This window comes from Ranitomeya variabilis, chromosome 2 (genome assembly GCF_051348905.1).
Source record: "Ranitomeya variabilis isolate aRanVar5 chromosome 2, aRanVar5.hap1, whole genome shotgun sequence".
Taxonomy (NCBI): domain Eukaryota; kingdom Metazoa; phylum Chordata; class Amphibia; order Anura; family Dendrobatidae; genus Ranitomeya; species Ranitomeya variabilis.
The window spans coordinates 841764077-841780317 of NC_135233.1; the positions used below are offsets into that span (position 1 = coordinate 841764077).

A 16241-nucleotide genomic window follows, 5' to 3' on the forward strand; every position below is an offset into this window, starting at 1 on the left:
GGAAAGCACAAAGGGCTACCTGACTGGTATAGACAAATTTCTTTGACTTCCAATGTTAAAATACTGGCCAAAAATCCTTGCAACATACCTGATTTCGGTCATCACCTCTGTAATTTACCCTGATCAAGTGGGGTTTATGCCCTCAAAATCTACAGCCATAAATTTTTGGAGACTATCAATCTACAAGTGACATAAACAGATTCCAATCACAAGTCTGTCCTTTCACTGGACACTAATAAAGCCTTCTATAGTGTGGAATGGGTGATATATCTGGGCTGTGCTAAAAGAGATGGGCTTTGGCCCTAAATTTATTAAGTGGATTATGCTACTATATAAATCTACGGCTGTTAAGGTACCGTCACACTAAACGATATCGCTAGCGATCCGTGACGTTGCAGCGTCCTGGCTAGCGATATCGTTTAGTTTGACACGCAGCAGCGATCAGGATCCTGCTGTGATGTCGCTGGTCGCTGAATAAAGTTCAGAACTTTATTTGGTCGTCCGATCGCCGTGTATCGTTGTGTTTGACAGCAAAAGCAACGATACCAGCGATATTTTACACTGGTAACCAGGGTAAACATCGGGTTACTAAGCGCACGGCCGCGCTTAGTAACTCGATGTTTACCCTGGTTACCAGCGTAAAATGTAAAAAAAACAAACAGTACATACTTACATGCGTCCCCCGGCGTCCGCTTCCCACACTGACTGAGCGCCGCAAAGTGAAAGTGAAAGCATAGCAGAGCGGTGACGTCACCGCTGTGCCCTGCTACTGCCGGCGCTCAGTCATTGCAGGAAGCGGACGCCGGGGGACGCATGTAAGTATGTACTGTTTGTTTTTTTTACATTTTACGCTGGTAACCAGGGTAAACATCGGGTTACTAAGCGCGGCCCTGCGCTTAGCAACCCGATGTTTACCCTGGTTACCCGGGGACCTCGGCATCGTTGGTCGCTGGAGAGCGGTCTGTGTGACAGCTCTCCAGCGACCAAACAGCGACGCTGCAGCGATGAGCATCGTTGTCGCTATCGCTGCAGCGTCGCTTAGTGTGACGGTACCTTTAGAGGGAAGGCCAATGTAATAATAATAATAATCTTTATTTTTATATAGCGCTAACATATTACGCAGCGCTTTACAGTTTGCACACATTATCATCGCTGTCCTTGATGGGGCTCACAATCTAAATTCCCTATCAGTATGTCTTTGGAATGTAGACATCTCTGACAGTTTTGAACTTTTTATCCCCTTAGTGACGGAGCCAAATTTTTGAAATCTAACCAGTGTCACTTTATGTGGTAATAACTCTGGAAAGCTTCAACAAATCCCAGTAATTTAGAGATTGTTTTTTCGTGACACATTATACTTTATGATAATGGTAAATTTAGGTCAATATGTTTTATGTTTATTTATAAAAAATATCAAAAATGTGAGAAAATTCTAAAAAATTAGCAATTTTCAAAATTTGAATGATTATCCCTTTAATCCAGATGGTCATACCACAGCAAACCATTAATAAATAACATTTCCCACATGTCGGCTTTACATCAGCACCATTTATAAAATGTAATTTTATGTTATTAGCATTTTAGGAGGTTTAAAAATGTAGCAGTAATTTTTCATTTTTTCAAGGAAATTTACAAAGTTTATTTTTTTTAGAGACTTACCCATGTTTGAAGTGACTTTGGGGGTCTCATATATTGGGAAACCCCCAAACGTGATACCATTTTAAAAACAGCACCTCCTGACATATTGAAAACTGCAGTCAGGTAGTTTATTAACCCTTCAGGTGCTTTACAGGCATTAACCCCTTCCCGACCCATGACGCCACGTAGGCGTGTGCCAATCCGACCCATGACGCCTATGTGGCGTCATGGAATGATCGCGTCCCTGCAGATCGGGTGAAAGGGTTAACTCCAATTTCACCCGATCTGCAGGGACAGGGGGAGTGGTGCTTCAGCCCAGGGGGGGTTGGCTTCACCCCCCCGTGGCTACGATCGCTCTGATTGGCTGTTGAAAGTGAAACTGCCAATCAGAGCGATTTGTAATATTTCACCTAAAAAACTGGTGAAATATTACAATCCAGCCATGGCCGATGCTGCAATATCATCGGCCATGGCTGGAAACACTTATGTACACCCCCCCATCCCCCACCGCCGATCTGCTCCCCGGTCCTCCGTCCGGTGCTCCGCTCCCCTCTGTCGTCCTGTCTGCTCCCCCGTGCTCCTGCCCGCTCCCCCCGTGCTCCGATGCCACCCCCCGTCCTCCGATCCACCCCCCATGCTCAGATCCCCCCCCCCCCCCCCCTCATACTTACCGGGCCTCCCGGTGTCCGTCCGTCTTCTCCATGGGCGCCGCCATCTTCCAAAATGGCGGGCGCATGCGCAGTGCGCCCGCCGAATCTGCCGGCCGGCAGATTCGTTCCAGGTATATTTTGATCACTGAGATATAACCTATCACAGTGATCAAAATAAAAAAAATAGTAAATGACCCCCCCCTTTATCACCCCCATAGGTAGGGACAATAATAATAAAAAAATATATATATTTTTTTCTTTTTCCACTAGGGTTAGGGTTAGAACTAGGGTTAGGGTTAGGGCATGTGCACACAGTGCGGATTTGGCTGCGGATCCACAGCGGATTGGCCGCGGATCCGCAGCAGATTGGCCACTGCGAATTCGTAGCAGTTTTCCATCAGGTTTACAGTACCATGTACACCTATGGAAAACCAAATCCGCTGTGCCCATGGTGTGGAAAATACCGTGCGGAAACGCTGCGTTGTATTTTCCGCAGCATGTCAATTTTGTGCGGATTCCGCAGCGTTTTACACCTGTTCCTCAATAGGAATCCGCAGGTGAAATCCGCACAAAAAAACACTGGAAATCCGCAGGTAAAACGCCTTTTACCTGCGGATTTTTCAAAATTTGTGCGGAAAAATCTCACACGAATCCGCAACGTGGGCACATAGCCTTAGGGTTAGGGTTGGAATTAGAGTTAGGGTTGGAATTAGGGCTAGGGTTGGAAATAGGGTTAAGATTAGGCTTGTGGTTAGGGTTAGGGGTGTGTTGGGGTTAGGGTTGTGGTTAGGGTTGGGATTAGGGTTGGGATTAGGGTTAGGGTTGGGACTAGGGTTACGGGTGTGTTGGGGTTAGGGTTGTGGTTAGGGGTGTGTTGGGGTTAGGGTTGTGATTAGGGTTATGGCTACAGTTGGGATTAGGGTTAGGGGTGTGTTGGGGTTAGTGTTGAAGTTAGAATTGAGGGGTTTCCACTGTTTAGGCACATCAGGGGTCTCCAAACGCAACATGGCGCCACCATTGATTCCAGCCAATCTTGCGTTCAAAAAGTCAAATGGTGCTCCCTCCCTTCCAAGCCCCGACGTGCGCACAAACAGTGGTTTACCCCCACATATGGGGTACCAGCGTACTCAGGACAAACTGGGCAACAACTATTGGGGTCCAATTTCTCCTGTTACCCTTGCAAAAATAAAAAATTACTTGCTAAAACATAATTTTTGAGGAAGGAACAATTCTTTTTTATTTTCACGGCTCTGCGTTATAAACTTCTGTGAAGCACTTAGGGGTTGAAAGTGCTCACCACACATCTAGATAAGTTCCTTGGGGGGTCTAGTTTCCAAAATGGGGTCACTTGTGGGGTGTTTCTACTGTTTAGGCACATCAGGGGCTCTGCAAATTCAATGTGACGCCCGCAGACCATTCCATCAAAGTCTGCATTTCAAATGTCACTACTTCCCTTCCGAGCCCTGACGTGCGCCCAAACAGTGGTTTACCCCCACATATGGGGTATCAGCGTACTCACAGCAAACTGGGCAACATATATTGGGGTCCAATTTCTCCTGTTACCCTTGTGAAAATAAAAAATTGCTTGCTAAAACCTCTTTTTTGAGGAAAGAAAAATGATTTTTTATTTTCACGGCTCTGCGCTGTAAACTTCTGTGAAGCACTTGGGGGTTGAACGTGCTCACCACACATCTAGATAAGTTCCTTTGGGGGTCTAGTTTCCAAAATGGGGTCACTTGTGGGGAGTTCCTACTGTTTAGGCACATCAGGGGCTCTGCAAACGCAACGTGATGCCCGCAGAGCATTCCATCAAAGTCTGCATTTCAAAACGTCACTACTTCCCTTCCGAGCCCCGGCATGTGCCCAAACAGTGGTTTACCCCCACATATGGGGTATCAGCGTACTCAGGAGAAACTGGACAACAACTTTTGGGGTCAAATTTCTCCTGTTACCCTTGGGAAAATTAAAAAATTCTGGGCTAAAAAAATATTTTTGAGGAAAGAAATTACATTTATTATTTTCACGGCTCTGCGTTATAAACTTCTGTGAAGCACTTGGGGGTTCAAAGTGCTCACCACACATCTAGATTAGTTCCTTGGGAGGTCTAGTTTCCAAAATGAGGTCACTTGTGGGGGAGCTCCAATGTTTAGGCACACAGGGGCTCTCCAAACGTGACATGGTGTCCGCTAGCGATGGAGATAATTTTTCATTCAAAAAGTCAAATGGCGCGCCTTCCCTTCCGAGCCTTGCCGTGCACCCAAACAGTGGTTTACCCCCACATATGAGGTATCGGCGTACTCAGGAGAAATTGCCCAACAAATTTTAGGATCCATTTTATCCTGTTGCCCATGTGAAAATGAAAAAATTGAGGCTAAAAGAAATTTTGTGTGAAAAAAAAGTACTTTTTCATTTTTACGGAACAATTTGTGAAGCACCTGAGGGTTTAAAGTGCTCACTATGCTTCTAGATAAGTTCCTTGGGGGGTCTAGTTTCCAAAATGGGGTCACTTGTGGGGGAGCTCCAATGTTTAGGCACACAGGGGCTCTCCAAACGTGACATGGTGTCCGCTAGCGATGGAGATAATTTTTCATTCAAAAAGTCAAATGGCGCTCCTTCCCTTCCGAGCCTTACCATGTGCCCAAACAGTGGTTTACCCCCACATGTGAGGTATCGGTGTACTCAGGAGAAATTGTCCAACAAATTTTAGGATCCATTTTATCCTGTTGCCCATGTGAAAATGAAAAAATTGAGGCTAAAAGAAATTTTGTGTGAAAAAAAAGTACTTTTTCTTTTTTACGGATCAATTTGTGAAGCACCTGAGGGTTTAAAGTGCTCACTATGCTTCTAGATAAGTTCCTTGGGGGGTCTATTTTCCAAAATGGGGTCACTTGTGGGGGAGCTCTAATGTTTAGGCACACAGGGGCTCTCCAAACGCGACATGGGGTCCGCTAAAGATTGGAGCCAATTTTTCATTCAAAAAGTCAAATGGTGCTCCTTCCCTTCCGAGCCCTGCCGTGCGCCCAAACAGTGGTTTACCCCCACATATGAGGTATCGGCGTACTCCGGACAAATTGGACAACAACGTTCGTGGTCCAGTTTCTCCTTTTACCCTTGGGAAAATAAAAAAATTATTGCTAAAAGATAATTTTTGTGACTAAAAAGTTAAATGTTAATTTTTTACTTCCATGTTGCTTCTGCTGCTGTGAAACACCTGAAGGGTTAATAAACTTCTTGAATGTGGTTTTGAGCACCTTGAGGGGTGCAGTTTTTAGAATGGTGTCACTTTTGGGTATTTTCAGCCATATAGAACCCTCAAACTGACTTCAAATGTGAGGTGGTCCCTAAAAAAAATGGTTTTGTAAATTTTGTTGTAAAAATGAGAAATCACTGGTCAAATTTTAACTCTTATAACTTCCTAGCAAAAAAAAAATTTGTTTCCAAAATTGTGCTGATGTAAAGTAGACATGTGGGAAATGTTATTTATTAACTATTTTGTGTCACATAACTCTCTGGTTTAACAGAATAAAAATTAAAAATGTGAAAATTGCGAAATTTTCAAAATTTTCGCCAAATTTCCGTTTTTTTCACAAATAAACTCAGAAATTATCGACCTAAATTTACCACTAACATGAAGCCCAATATGTCACGAAAAAACATTCTCAGAATCGCTAGGATCCGTTGAAGCGTTCCTGAGTTATTACCTCATAAAGGGACACTGGTCAGAATTGCAAAAAACGGCCAGGTCATTAAGGCCAAAATAGGCTGGGTCATGAAGGGGTTGAGGTTAATGCAAAGTGGCATTACTGAAATGAAAATGTGTATTTTTACCACCTAAATGCCTCTAACTTCTGAACAGATTACTACAGCCATCAGACTCTAAGGGTACCGTCACACAGTGCCATTTTCATCGCTACGACGGCACGATTCGTGACGTTGCAGCGTCGTATGATTATCGCTCCAGCGTCGTAGACTGCGGTCACACGTTGCAATACACGGCGCTGGAGCGATAATTTCATGACGTATTTGCGATGTAGAAGCCGTTGGTTACTGTGCGCACATCGTATACAACCTGTGTCACACGATGCAATCATGCCGCCACAGCGGGACACTAGACGACGAAAGAAAGTTTCAAACGATCTGCTACGACGTACGATTCTCAGCGGGGTTCCGGATCGCAGTAGCGTGTCAGACACAACGATATCGTAACAATATCGCTAGAACGTCACGAATCGTGCCGTCGTAGCGATGAAAATGGCACTGTGTGACGGTACCCTAAGGCCACTATTTGGTCGTGAATTGCCATGGCAAACATCAGGACCACACAATCATGATCTGAGGGCACCAATTGGGATAAAGAGGAAGCCCCCACACTCTGTTAACCATTTATAATGATGTAGTCACTATTTACAGCAGCATCTAAGGGGTTAAACAGATTTGGACGGTGCAAACACTGATCGTTGCTGATGCAGCAAGTTGTCAGCTAGAGTGGACAGCAAACAGCTGCTGGATTGTCACCTGTATGGGGATGATATTCTCTTATATCTCAGGTCAGTTAAAAGACGTATTGGCTGTCATTAGCAGGGCTGTCCACTTTCTCACCTACTATTTGTTTTGCAATAGAATCTTTGGCTTGCATTATTAGGAAGCACTTAAGGCTAGAAGGGCTTACATATAGGAATAAGGAAGAAAGGGTGCCTAGTAAGCTGGTAACCTGCTATAGTTTATTAATAATTATAGTACTTCTCTTCCCATTGTAATGAAACATAATGGGTAAATTAGGGAACTTCTTGGGGCTAACTATAAACTGTTCAAAATCCACACTTTTCCCTCTGGATAGGAGGGATTTGAAGGGGATGGATGCGGTCTCAAATTTTTAAATAGTACAGAAATTCAAATACCTTGGTATCTACATTACAAAGGAGACTAATAATTCTATTCCTTTTACATTAATCCCTTGTAATCAAGTGAAGAAATAAAGTTGTTGCCTGGGGAAAACTACCACTATCGACTCTAGGCAGGACCAATCTCATCAAAATGTGTCTTATGTCCTTCACAACTCTCCTGACTGGATGCCTAAATTATTGGTCAATGGTAATATTTTCACACACCTGGTCTGGAAACTGGGTATTTCAAGAATAAAACATGAAAAATTACAGCTACGCAAAGATCAAGGAGGTTTAGCACTCCCACATACTTGGGGGTACTTCTTGCCATCCCAATTTCAACATTTTAGAGGAAGAGCTTTGGAAGTTATTCAAGAGGTGGGGACTGTAGTCGTGAAATATTTGAGGGGGGAGTGCAAATTTGCTAGATCTCTTGGAATATCATAATTTTAAAGACACCTCCAGGGAGTTCCCTACCATCCTTCTTATGCATAAAACGTGATGGTCTTGTAAGACGTTACTGGGAATGAGAGATTGCTTGACGTATACTCCTATTTGGAATAACTCTGGTTTCTGGAAGTGTTTGGGGAGTGGTAAAAACAGGTATTGAGGTATGTGTATTTATTGATTTTTGATGGTCCCTTCTGCTCCTTTGAACACCTAAAACAAGAATTTAACTTGGATAATTCTGAATTCTTGAGATATCTACAACTAAAGGTACCGTTACACTAAACGACTTACCAACGATCACGACCAGCGATACGACCTGGCTGTGATCGTTGGGGAGCTGTCACATAGACAGCTCTCTCCAGCGACCAACGATCAGGGGAACAACTTCGGCATCGTTGAAACTGTCTTCAACGATGCCGAAGTCCCCGGGTAACCAGGGTAAACATCGGGTTACTAAGTGCAGGGCCGCGCTTAGTAACCCGATATTTACCCTGGTTACCATTGTAAAAGTTAAAAAAAAAAACAGTACATACTCACATTCCGAGGTCTGTCAAGTCCCCCGTCGTAAGCTTCCCGCACTGACTGTGTCAGCGCCGGCCGTAAAGTAGAGCACAGCGGTGACGTCACCGATTTGCTCTGCTTTACGGCCGGCACTGACAGTCAGTGCGGGAAGCTGACGGCGGGGGACGTGACAGACCTCGGAATGTGAGTATGTACTGTTTTGTTTTTTTTTAACTTTTACAATGGTAACCAGGGTAAATATCGGGTTACTAAGCGCGGCCCTGCACTTAGTAACCCGATGTTTACCCTGGTTACAAGTGAACACATCGCTGGTTCGGCGTTACACACGCCGATCCAGCGAGTGACAGCGGGGTGATCAGCGACCAAATAAAGGTCCTGATCATTCCCTACGACCAACGATCTCCCAGCAGGGGCCTGATCGTTGGTCGCTGTCACACATAACGAGATCGTTAGCGGGATCGTTGCTTCGTCACCAAAAATCGTGACGTTGCAACGATATCGTTAACAAAATTGTTATGTGTGAAGGTACCTTAAGACATGCAGTAAGAGATCTAGAGACCATTTTGGACTTTTCCATCTCAGTTGATTGGATACCAGACTATGTGGTGATGAGTAAAGCGACTAAGGGTATTATCTCGTTGATGTTATAGCTCTTTATTACCAAAATTCCTGGGTGACCTTATGGCTGTAGTCAAAACAAGATGGGAGAGAAATGTCCGTCATGTTTACAAAGAAGAATGGGATAATATCTTGGAATCCACCAGCCAGATATTGATTAATACTTACGAGAAGAGGTCGTACCTGTTTGATCCGTAGAGTCTATAGAACCCCAGATTTTGGAGCGGAAAATAGAAAAAAAATTTAAAGTAAAATGGGGATCCGTCTTACAGTCCGAATTTACAGTAGCTTACAGGGGTAGAAGGGGAGAGGCGGTGGTGGTGCGGGGTCACAGGAGACAGGGTTACTGCTGCAGGAAGCAGGCGGCAGCAGGAGTGGGGCTATGCTACGGGCCCTGGGCTTGGTGGATGGGCTGTCCAGGCTGTAAGAGACCTTCCATTATGAGCCAAGTTCTTAATCTCCAACTGCCGTTTTCCTGATATCCACACCGGGAAATCAATGTGCAGACAGGGGACTGTGCTCCTGACTCACTGTCGACATTTTGTTGAAGCCAAGGTCCCGCATCCTCTCTCCGCCGAAACAACCCGTCTTCCAAACCTTGGGTCCGCAGCGTCGCCTCACCCTTGCCACTGCCAGCTTCTTGCAGCAGCAACCCTGTCTTCTTGCAGCTGCTCCACCGTGCCTTCTCAAAGTGCTCACCACACATCTAGATAAGTTCCTTAGGGGATCTAGTTTCCAAAATGGTGTCACTTGTGGGGGGTTTCCATTGTTTAGGCACATCAGGGGCTCTCCAAATGCGATATGGTGTCCGATCTCAATTCCAGTCAATTCTACATTGAAAAAGTCAAACGGCGCTCCTTTCCTTCCGAGCTCTGCCGTGCACCCAAACAGTGGTTTACACCCACATATGGGGTATTGGCATATTCAGGAGAAATTGCACAACAAATTTTGTTTATTTTCTCTTTTTACACTTGTAAAAATAAAAAAAATTGGTTCTGAATTAAAATTTTTGTGAAAAATGTTAAATGTTCATTTTTTTCCTTTCACATTGCTTCAGTTCCTGTGAAGCACGTAACGGGTTAATAAAATTCTTGAATGTGGTTTTGATCAGTTTGAGGTATGTAGTTTTTAGAATGGTGTCACTTTTAGGTATTTTCTGCCATATAGACCCCCTCAATGTCACTTCAAATGTGAGATGGTCCCTAGAAAAATGGTGTAAATTTTGTTGTAAAAATGAGTAATCGCTGGTCAACTTTTAACCCTTACAACTTCCTAACAAAAAAATGTTGTTTCCCAAATTGTGCTGATGTAAAGTAGACATGTGGGAAATATTATTTATTAACTATTTTGTGTGACATATCTCTCCGATTTAAGAGGATAAAAATTAAAAGCTTGAAAATTGTCTAATTTAAAAAATTTTCGCCATATTTCCGTTTTTTTTTCATAAGTGCAAGTCATATCGAAGAAATTTTTACCACTAACATGAAGTACAATATGTCACGAAAAAACATTCTCAGAATCAGCGGGATACGTTAAAGCGTTCTTTCACATTCGCGTCGGTACGGGCCCGTCGCAGTGCGTCGTTGAAAGAATGCTGTGAAAGAAAAGCACAACGGGGGCAGCGGAAGCAGTCTTACGACGCTTCCGCTGCCCCATTGTAAGGTCCGGGGAGGAGGGGGCGGAGTTTCGGCCACGCATGCGCAGTCGAAAATGGCCGACTAGATGCACAAAAAACTTTACATGTAACTTTTTTGTGGCGGCGGTGCACCAAAACACAACGCAACCGTCGCATGAACGGTTACGCGACCAATCACAAGCCACGATGTCATCGAAGGTCCTTCACTCTGCATTCTTAGGAACGGAGGCAGACGCTTGCAGCGGTGACAGCCAGGGGCCGTCCGAGGGTGAGTATATCCATATTTTTTATTTTTATTCTTTATTTTTTACATGAATATGGATCCCAGGGCCTGAAGGAGAGTTTCCTCTCCTTCAGACCCTGGGAACCATCCAGGATAGCTTCCGATATTTGTGTCCCATTGACTTGTATTGGTATCGGTATCGGCGATATCCGATATTTTTTGGATATCGGCGATCCAATCCGATACCGATACTTTTGAATATCGGAAGGTATCGCTCAACACTACTCATCACTAGTGTATATAAGTACAGTATGTATATGTACACGTGTGTGTGTGTATATAGTAAGTGTATACGTGTGTGTGTTGTGCACACTGACTAAACTTATGTAGTCAATTACTAGCAGCTATTGGCTGAAATTTCAAACATGGCTGCCTTTAAATTTTACCTATTCAAATTGCCTCTTCTGAGAAAAAGAGGACTTAAACTCTATAGCGCCAGCTGTTGGAAGCAGCGATCCTACAAGTCACAATCAACCCTTTAACGAGTTGTGCAATATGCCTTAAAATAAAAGCCAAATCAGTATCTCAATTCGCAGACACGGTGTTTCCGGCTGTTGGCCCTCGTCAGTGCGAAGCATGAGAACTGATTTGGCTAAGTGAGAGGCTCTAGATTGGGGTCTAAGGGGTAGCGTTTTTACCTAAATTAGTATATATTTTTTTTCAAATCGTCCATTTTCATCCATTTTAGGCTGTGTATTGTCACTTCTTAAACCATGATTTGCAGTATGTGATTTTTTTTATATCTTATGGGAAAATAATGGTCACAGTGGTCTTTCTTCTAGTGATTAGCAGAGATTTATAACTTGAGAAATAATAGTATAACTTTTGTATATGAGATTCTATGTCTTTTCTTCTTACTCTGCCATTTCACAATGACTTACACAGTTGTGCGTTTTTTTCAGATGACACTTTTAGAAGGCAGCATAGCTGTCAATGGGTCCTTTGCCTATGTTGCTCAGCAGGCTTGGATACTGAATGCTACACTAAGAGATAACATTCTGTTTGGAAAAGAATATGATGAGGAAAGGTATGTAGACATGTAACAAGGATTCAAAAGTAAACTACAGTCTTCTTCAATAAAAAAATGCAGAGAAAATCTTTGGTGTACAATGTTGCTTTAATTCTTTGCGTCTTAGGCCGGTTTCACATTAGCGTTTGAAGGAGCTGCGGACTTCCTCCGTGAAGCCTCGGCCGCACCTCCGCCGCAAGCCCCGCCTACTTCTGCATGCGGCCTGCGTACCTACCTTTAACATTAGGTCGTGCGGCTGTATGCGGATGCTTCCGCGTGCGTCGTTTTGACGATGCGGCGACCAGCGTAGGATGCTGCTTGTAGCATTTTTTTTTTTCTCCGCATCGTCAAAACTACGCATACTGAAGCATCTGCATACAGCCGCACGACCTGCGTACCTAATGTTAAAGATAGGTACGCAGGCCGCATGCAGAAGTAGGCGGAGCTAGAGGGCGGGGCTTCACAGAGGAAGTCCGCAGCTCCTCCAAACGCTAATGTGAAACTAGCCTAAATATTATTTTACTTCTGGCTGGTGTAGAGAATATCCCAGAATGCTTGCAACAGAGCATAGTAGTTTCTCAGCAAGTTGACCGCACCACAAGTCTTATATGGAAAATAAAATGCTAAATCTATAATCGTATAAGAAAAATAAAATGTTCTCGATGTTTAAAGGGGGTATTAAGGACAATTTAAATTTTTCTATTATGAGCTTAAGAATCTTGCCTGTGGTTCAGCGGCTTCCGTTGACTTCACATAGACAGAGCAGCAACTTCTCTTAGGCTGTGCTCTATCGACGGAATGTGACTGGCAACGTCATCATGGTTGACAGCTGGTTCAACCTTGCCTCTCCGGTGCCTGCTCTGAGTGGTCTGGTCACTGACTGCTTCTGCCTGCAATTCATCTGCTCCATGTCAACAGAACAGCTCTTCCTCTTCCGGGCTGCTCTGTCAACGGGGCATGACTGCTGACGTCTTGCTGATTGACAGTGAGCTTTCTGCAGTTAGGCAGGGTTGAGCTGGCTGTCAATCAGTGTGATGTCGGAAGTTACGCCCTGTTGACGGAGCAGCACGGCAGAGGAAGAGATGCTCTGTCGACGTCGTCAGCAGAAGAAGTCGATTACCGCTCTAAGTTGGCATCAGATAGAACAGGCAATTAAATTACAAGTTAAATACCTGCCTGTTAGTTTTTAGGCCCATAATAAAAAATAAAATGGTCCTGGACAAACCCTTTTGACAAGGAGAATATTGGTGATACATTCATGTTTAAGCTAAAAACTAGAGAAACCCTTCAGCCTGACTATGTTCTTATCATTCGCGTATATTATACTACACTAGATATCCGCTTTCGTTTCTGAAAAACAAGCTTCAGAGTTGTATCTGGCAGATCACTGTATGTGATGAATTCTCGCCATAAAAATAACTTGTGAGCCTCCAGTGGGCGGCATGTTGTATTACTGTAATGTCATTTGTTCTTAGAATTTGTACTGAAGACTTACGGTAATCTATTTTTCTCTTACGCCTCATTGGGGGATACAAGACCATGGGTGTTATGCTGCTGCCACTAGGTGGACACTAAGTTAACACACAAAGAATAACTCCTCCACTGCAGTATACACCCTTCTGCTTGCTCCAAGTGAACCAGTTCTTGCTTAGTGTCTGTAGGAGGCACTTGTGTCTGTTTCAGACCCCACCGTTTTTATTTAATTTTTTGTTCTATTTTTTCCCTTAACGGAGCGAATGAGGGCGACGGCGTCCCTCCCGTATCCTTTCCTGCAACGTTGGATGCCAGCCCTGAGCTCACCATTACGGACGACGGTTCCTTCGCGATCCGATCTCCCCCCTCCATAGCAGGCGACCACATGGAGTAGCCCTCCATCTACCTCTCCAGGAGCCAGGTGCACAGCCGGACATAATGAGTATGGCATCCGTGCAGCCCCCCACTGCATCACCACTGATATAGCGGATGACGCAAGGCGGCAGAAGCTCTCCACCCCCTCCCTGACTATGGTGATGGACTGTGATGGATTGAGCACCGGTCCACTGCTTCTACTGTAAGTACAGGTCTGCGGGGGCCGTGCCGCTGAGGGGGTCCTGGTCCCCGGGGCATGGAAGGTCTGCACTTCTAAAGGGCTGAGCTCGGGTCCGTGGGTGGTCCGCAGCGCTCATTTTTTAAGTACGAGCGCTTCCTCAGGAGGATGGCACTAATACCACCGGCAACAGGCCGCAACCGCAAGTTTTTAAAATTTAGTCCCCAGCTTTTCTCCTCACACAGGCCGGAGTCCTTGGCCACGCCCACCGGCAATTATCGCTGCCCATCTTTTCCAGCGCTTCTCGTTCCATGAGAAGCGCTCTCACAGATCTCGGCGGCCATCTTGGTATACCCAGCGCTGATCCTGCAGCGCTGCTCCAGCCCTCCTAATCTCTGGATCCGGGGTCACAACCGATATACAGCCTTCAGGATACATTGCTGACCTCCCCTGGGGACTCAAGACACAGGACCTGGGTAAGCTGCAGACACATAGCTTAACCCTTCCCCTGCTAGTAAGCGCTCTCCTCAAGATTACTATGTCTCAATCAAGGCCTCACAAAAAGTCTGGGAAAACCCACACTGTATTTTTTGCTGCATGTACCTCTTGTAAGGTCTCATTACCCCGGGGTCACAAAACTGCATTGTGCACAGCTTGTGAATCAGCGACTGTTCAGGAACCACCTGTTACTGATACCGAACCTAGAGAGCCTGGTCCCCCTGAGTGGGCTACCCCTTACCCGGTCTATGGCATCCCTGGCAAAAGCGTTAGAATCGTTCCGAGACCAGCCCTCGAACCAGGGCACTCTTACAGACGACGCTTCCGATCTTCAAAATTCCTCGTACTCCAAGGGTCGTACCTTGCCAAGGGGCTCTCGCCATTCCAGAAAAAGGACTCATGCCATATCCCCAGAGCATCACCGGGATTCGGGTTCTGACAGCTCCATTTCCCGCTCCCCTTCCATTGGAGCTAGCAGAGCACCTGTTTCAGAGGACGATTCTGTCTCGTCCCTAGATCAGGAATTTCATCAAGATCAGGAGACTCTCGACTCTCTAAGTCAGTGAATAAGGCTTTGAAACATGAGGAGGAACCTTTATCTAAAACGGATCATGCCGTGTCCTTTAAGAGGACCAAGCGAGCTCACAAGGTATTCGCTACTCATCCTGAATTTAAGTAAATTGTTGAATCTCACAGGATCCGTCCCGATAAACAATTCACGGGGCAGAAGCCCATGAAATCAAAATACCCCTTTGCCCAGGATCTAAGAAAAGATTGGTCACATTCTCCCCCGGTAGATCCTCCGGTATCACGCCTGGCTACTAAATCTGTTTTATCCTCTTCGGAAGGCGCCTCTATTAAAAATCTAACCGATCGTCAGATTGACAATATGGCGCGTTCAGCCTTTGAAGCCTCAGCAGCCGCACTCCTCCCATCTTTTGCTGGTACGTGGGTGACTAAGGCTATGACCCACTGGGCTGAGGTCTTGTCCGCAGCGGTGCTGGATACCGATCTTCCCCCCGAGGTAGCAGACCTCGCTACTCAGATAGCCAGAGTGGGAGATTTTGTAGTTACCGCGTCCCTGGACGCTGCTAACTGTGCTTTGCAAGCAGCAGCAAAAGCCATCACCATCCGGAGATCCTTATGGCTGAGGGACTGGCGTGCGGATTTGACTTCCAAAAAGTCATTGACTTCTCTTCCGTATCAGGGCGGTCGCCTTTTTGGCGAAAAGCTCGACCAAATAATTTCTGACGCCACTGGAGGGAAGAGTAAATTTCTTCCACAACAGAGACCCTTTCGGCCCTTTTGGAACCAGCAACAGCAGGCCTGGTCCCGATTTTTTCACTTCAACTCAAATTGGTCCTCTACTTCTACATCCTCCGGACCTGGCCGGGCGCAACGTAGGAATAGAGGTCCTCAAACCTCTTAGAAACCTTTCCCCTCTTGGAGAGGCAGGCCTAGGCATTCAGGGTCCAGACCGGGCAGGTTCTCCACACAATGACGCCCTGCGGTATCTGGAGGACACCCTCAAAGTAGGCAGACGCCTGCTTTCCTTCAGCGAAGCGTGGCTCTCGGTTGTTCACGACGAATGGGTCCGCAACCTAATGTCCTCCGGATACAAGATAGAATTTCTCTCTCTTCCACCAAGTCGCTTCTTCCTGTCCTGTTCTCCCAGGGCAAAGGCATCAGAGTTTTTCCAGGCCATACGCTCTCTAAGAGAAGACGGGGTTATTGTTGCGGTTCCTCAAAGCTAAAGGTTTCAAGGTTTTTATTCAAACCTGTTCATTGTTCCAAAGAAGGACGGTACAGTACGGCCCATACTGGACCTAAATCTGCTGAACAAATTTGTCAGGGTGCGACGGTTCCAGATGGAATCGCTTCACTCTGTCATCGCTTCACTCTGTCATCGCCTCCATGGAGAAAGGCGAGTTCCTGGCGTCCATAGACATCCAGGATGCGTACCTCCACATTCCTATTTTACCTTCTCACCAAATGTTTCTTCGCTTTGCAGTTCAGGAAGATCATTTT

General features: G+C 45.4%; 1 protein-coding gene across 4 annotated transcripts in view; it reads left to right on the forward strand.

The window, feature by feature from the left end:
* The window catches only part of ABCC5 (ATP binding cassette subfamily C member 5), a 123678-nt gene that overhangs the window by 78640 nt on the left and 28797 nt on the right, over positions 1–16241 (forward strand). For all 4 annotated transcript variants that reach the window (XM_077290143.1, XM_077290145.1, XM_077290146.1 and 1 more), the window contains one exon: positions 11583–11707. In XM_077290143.1, coding sequence (XP_077146258.1) covers positions 11583–11707 — 125 coding nt within the window. The remainder of the gene's footprint in view (positions 1–11582; positions 11708–16241) is intronic.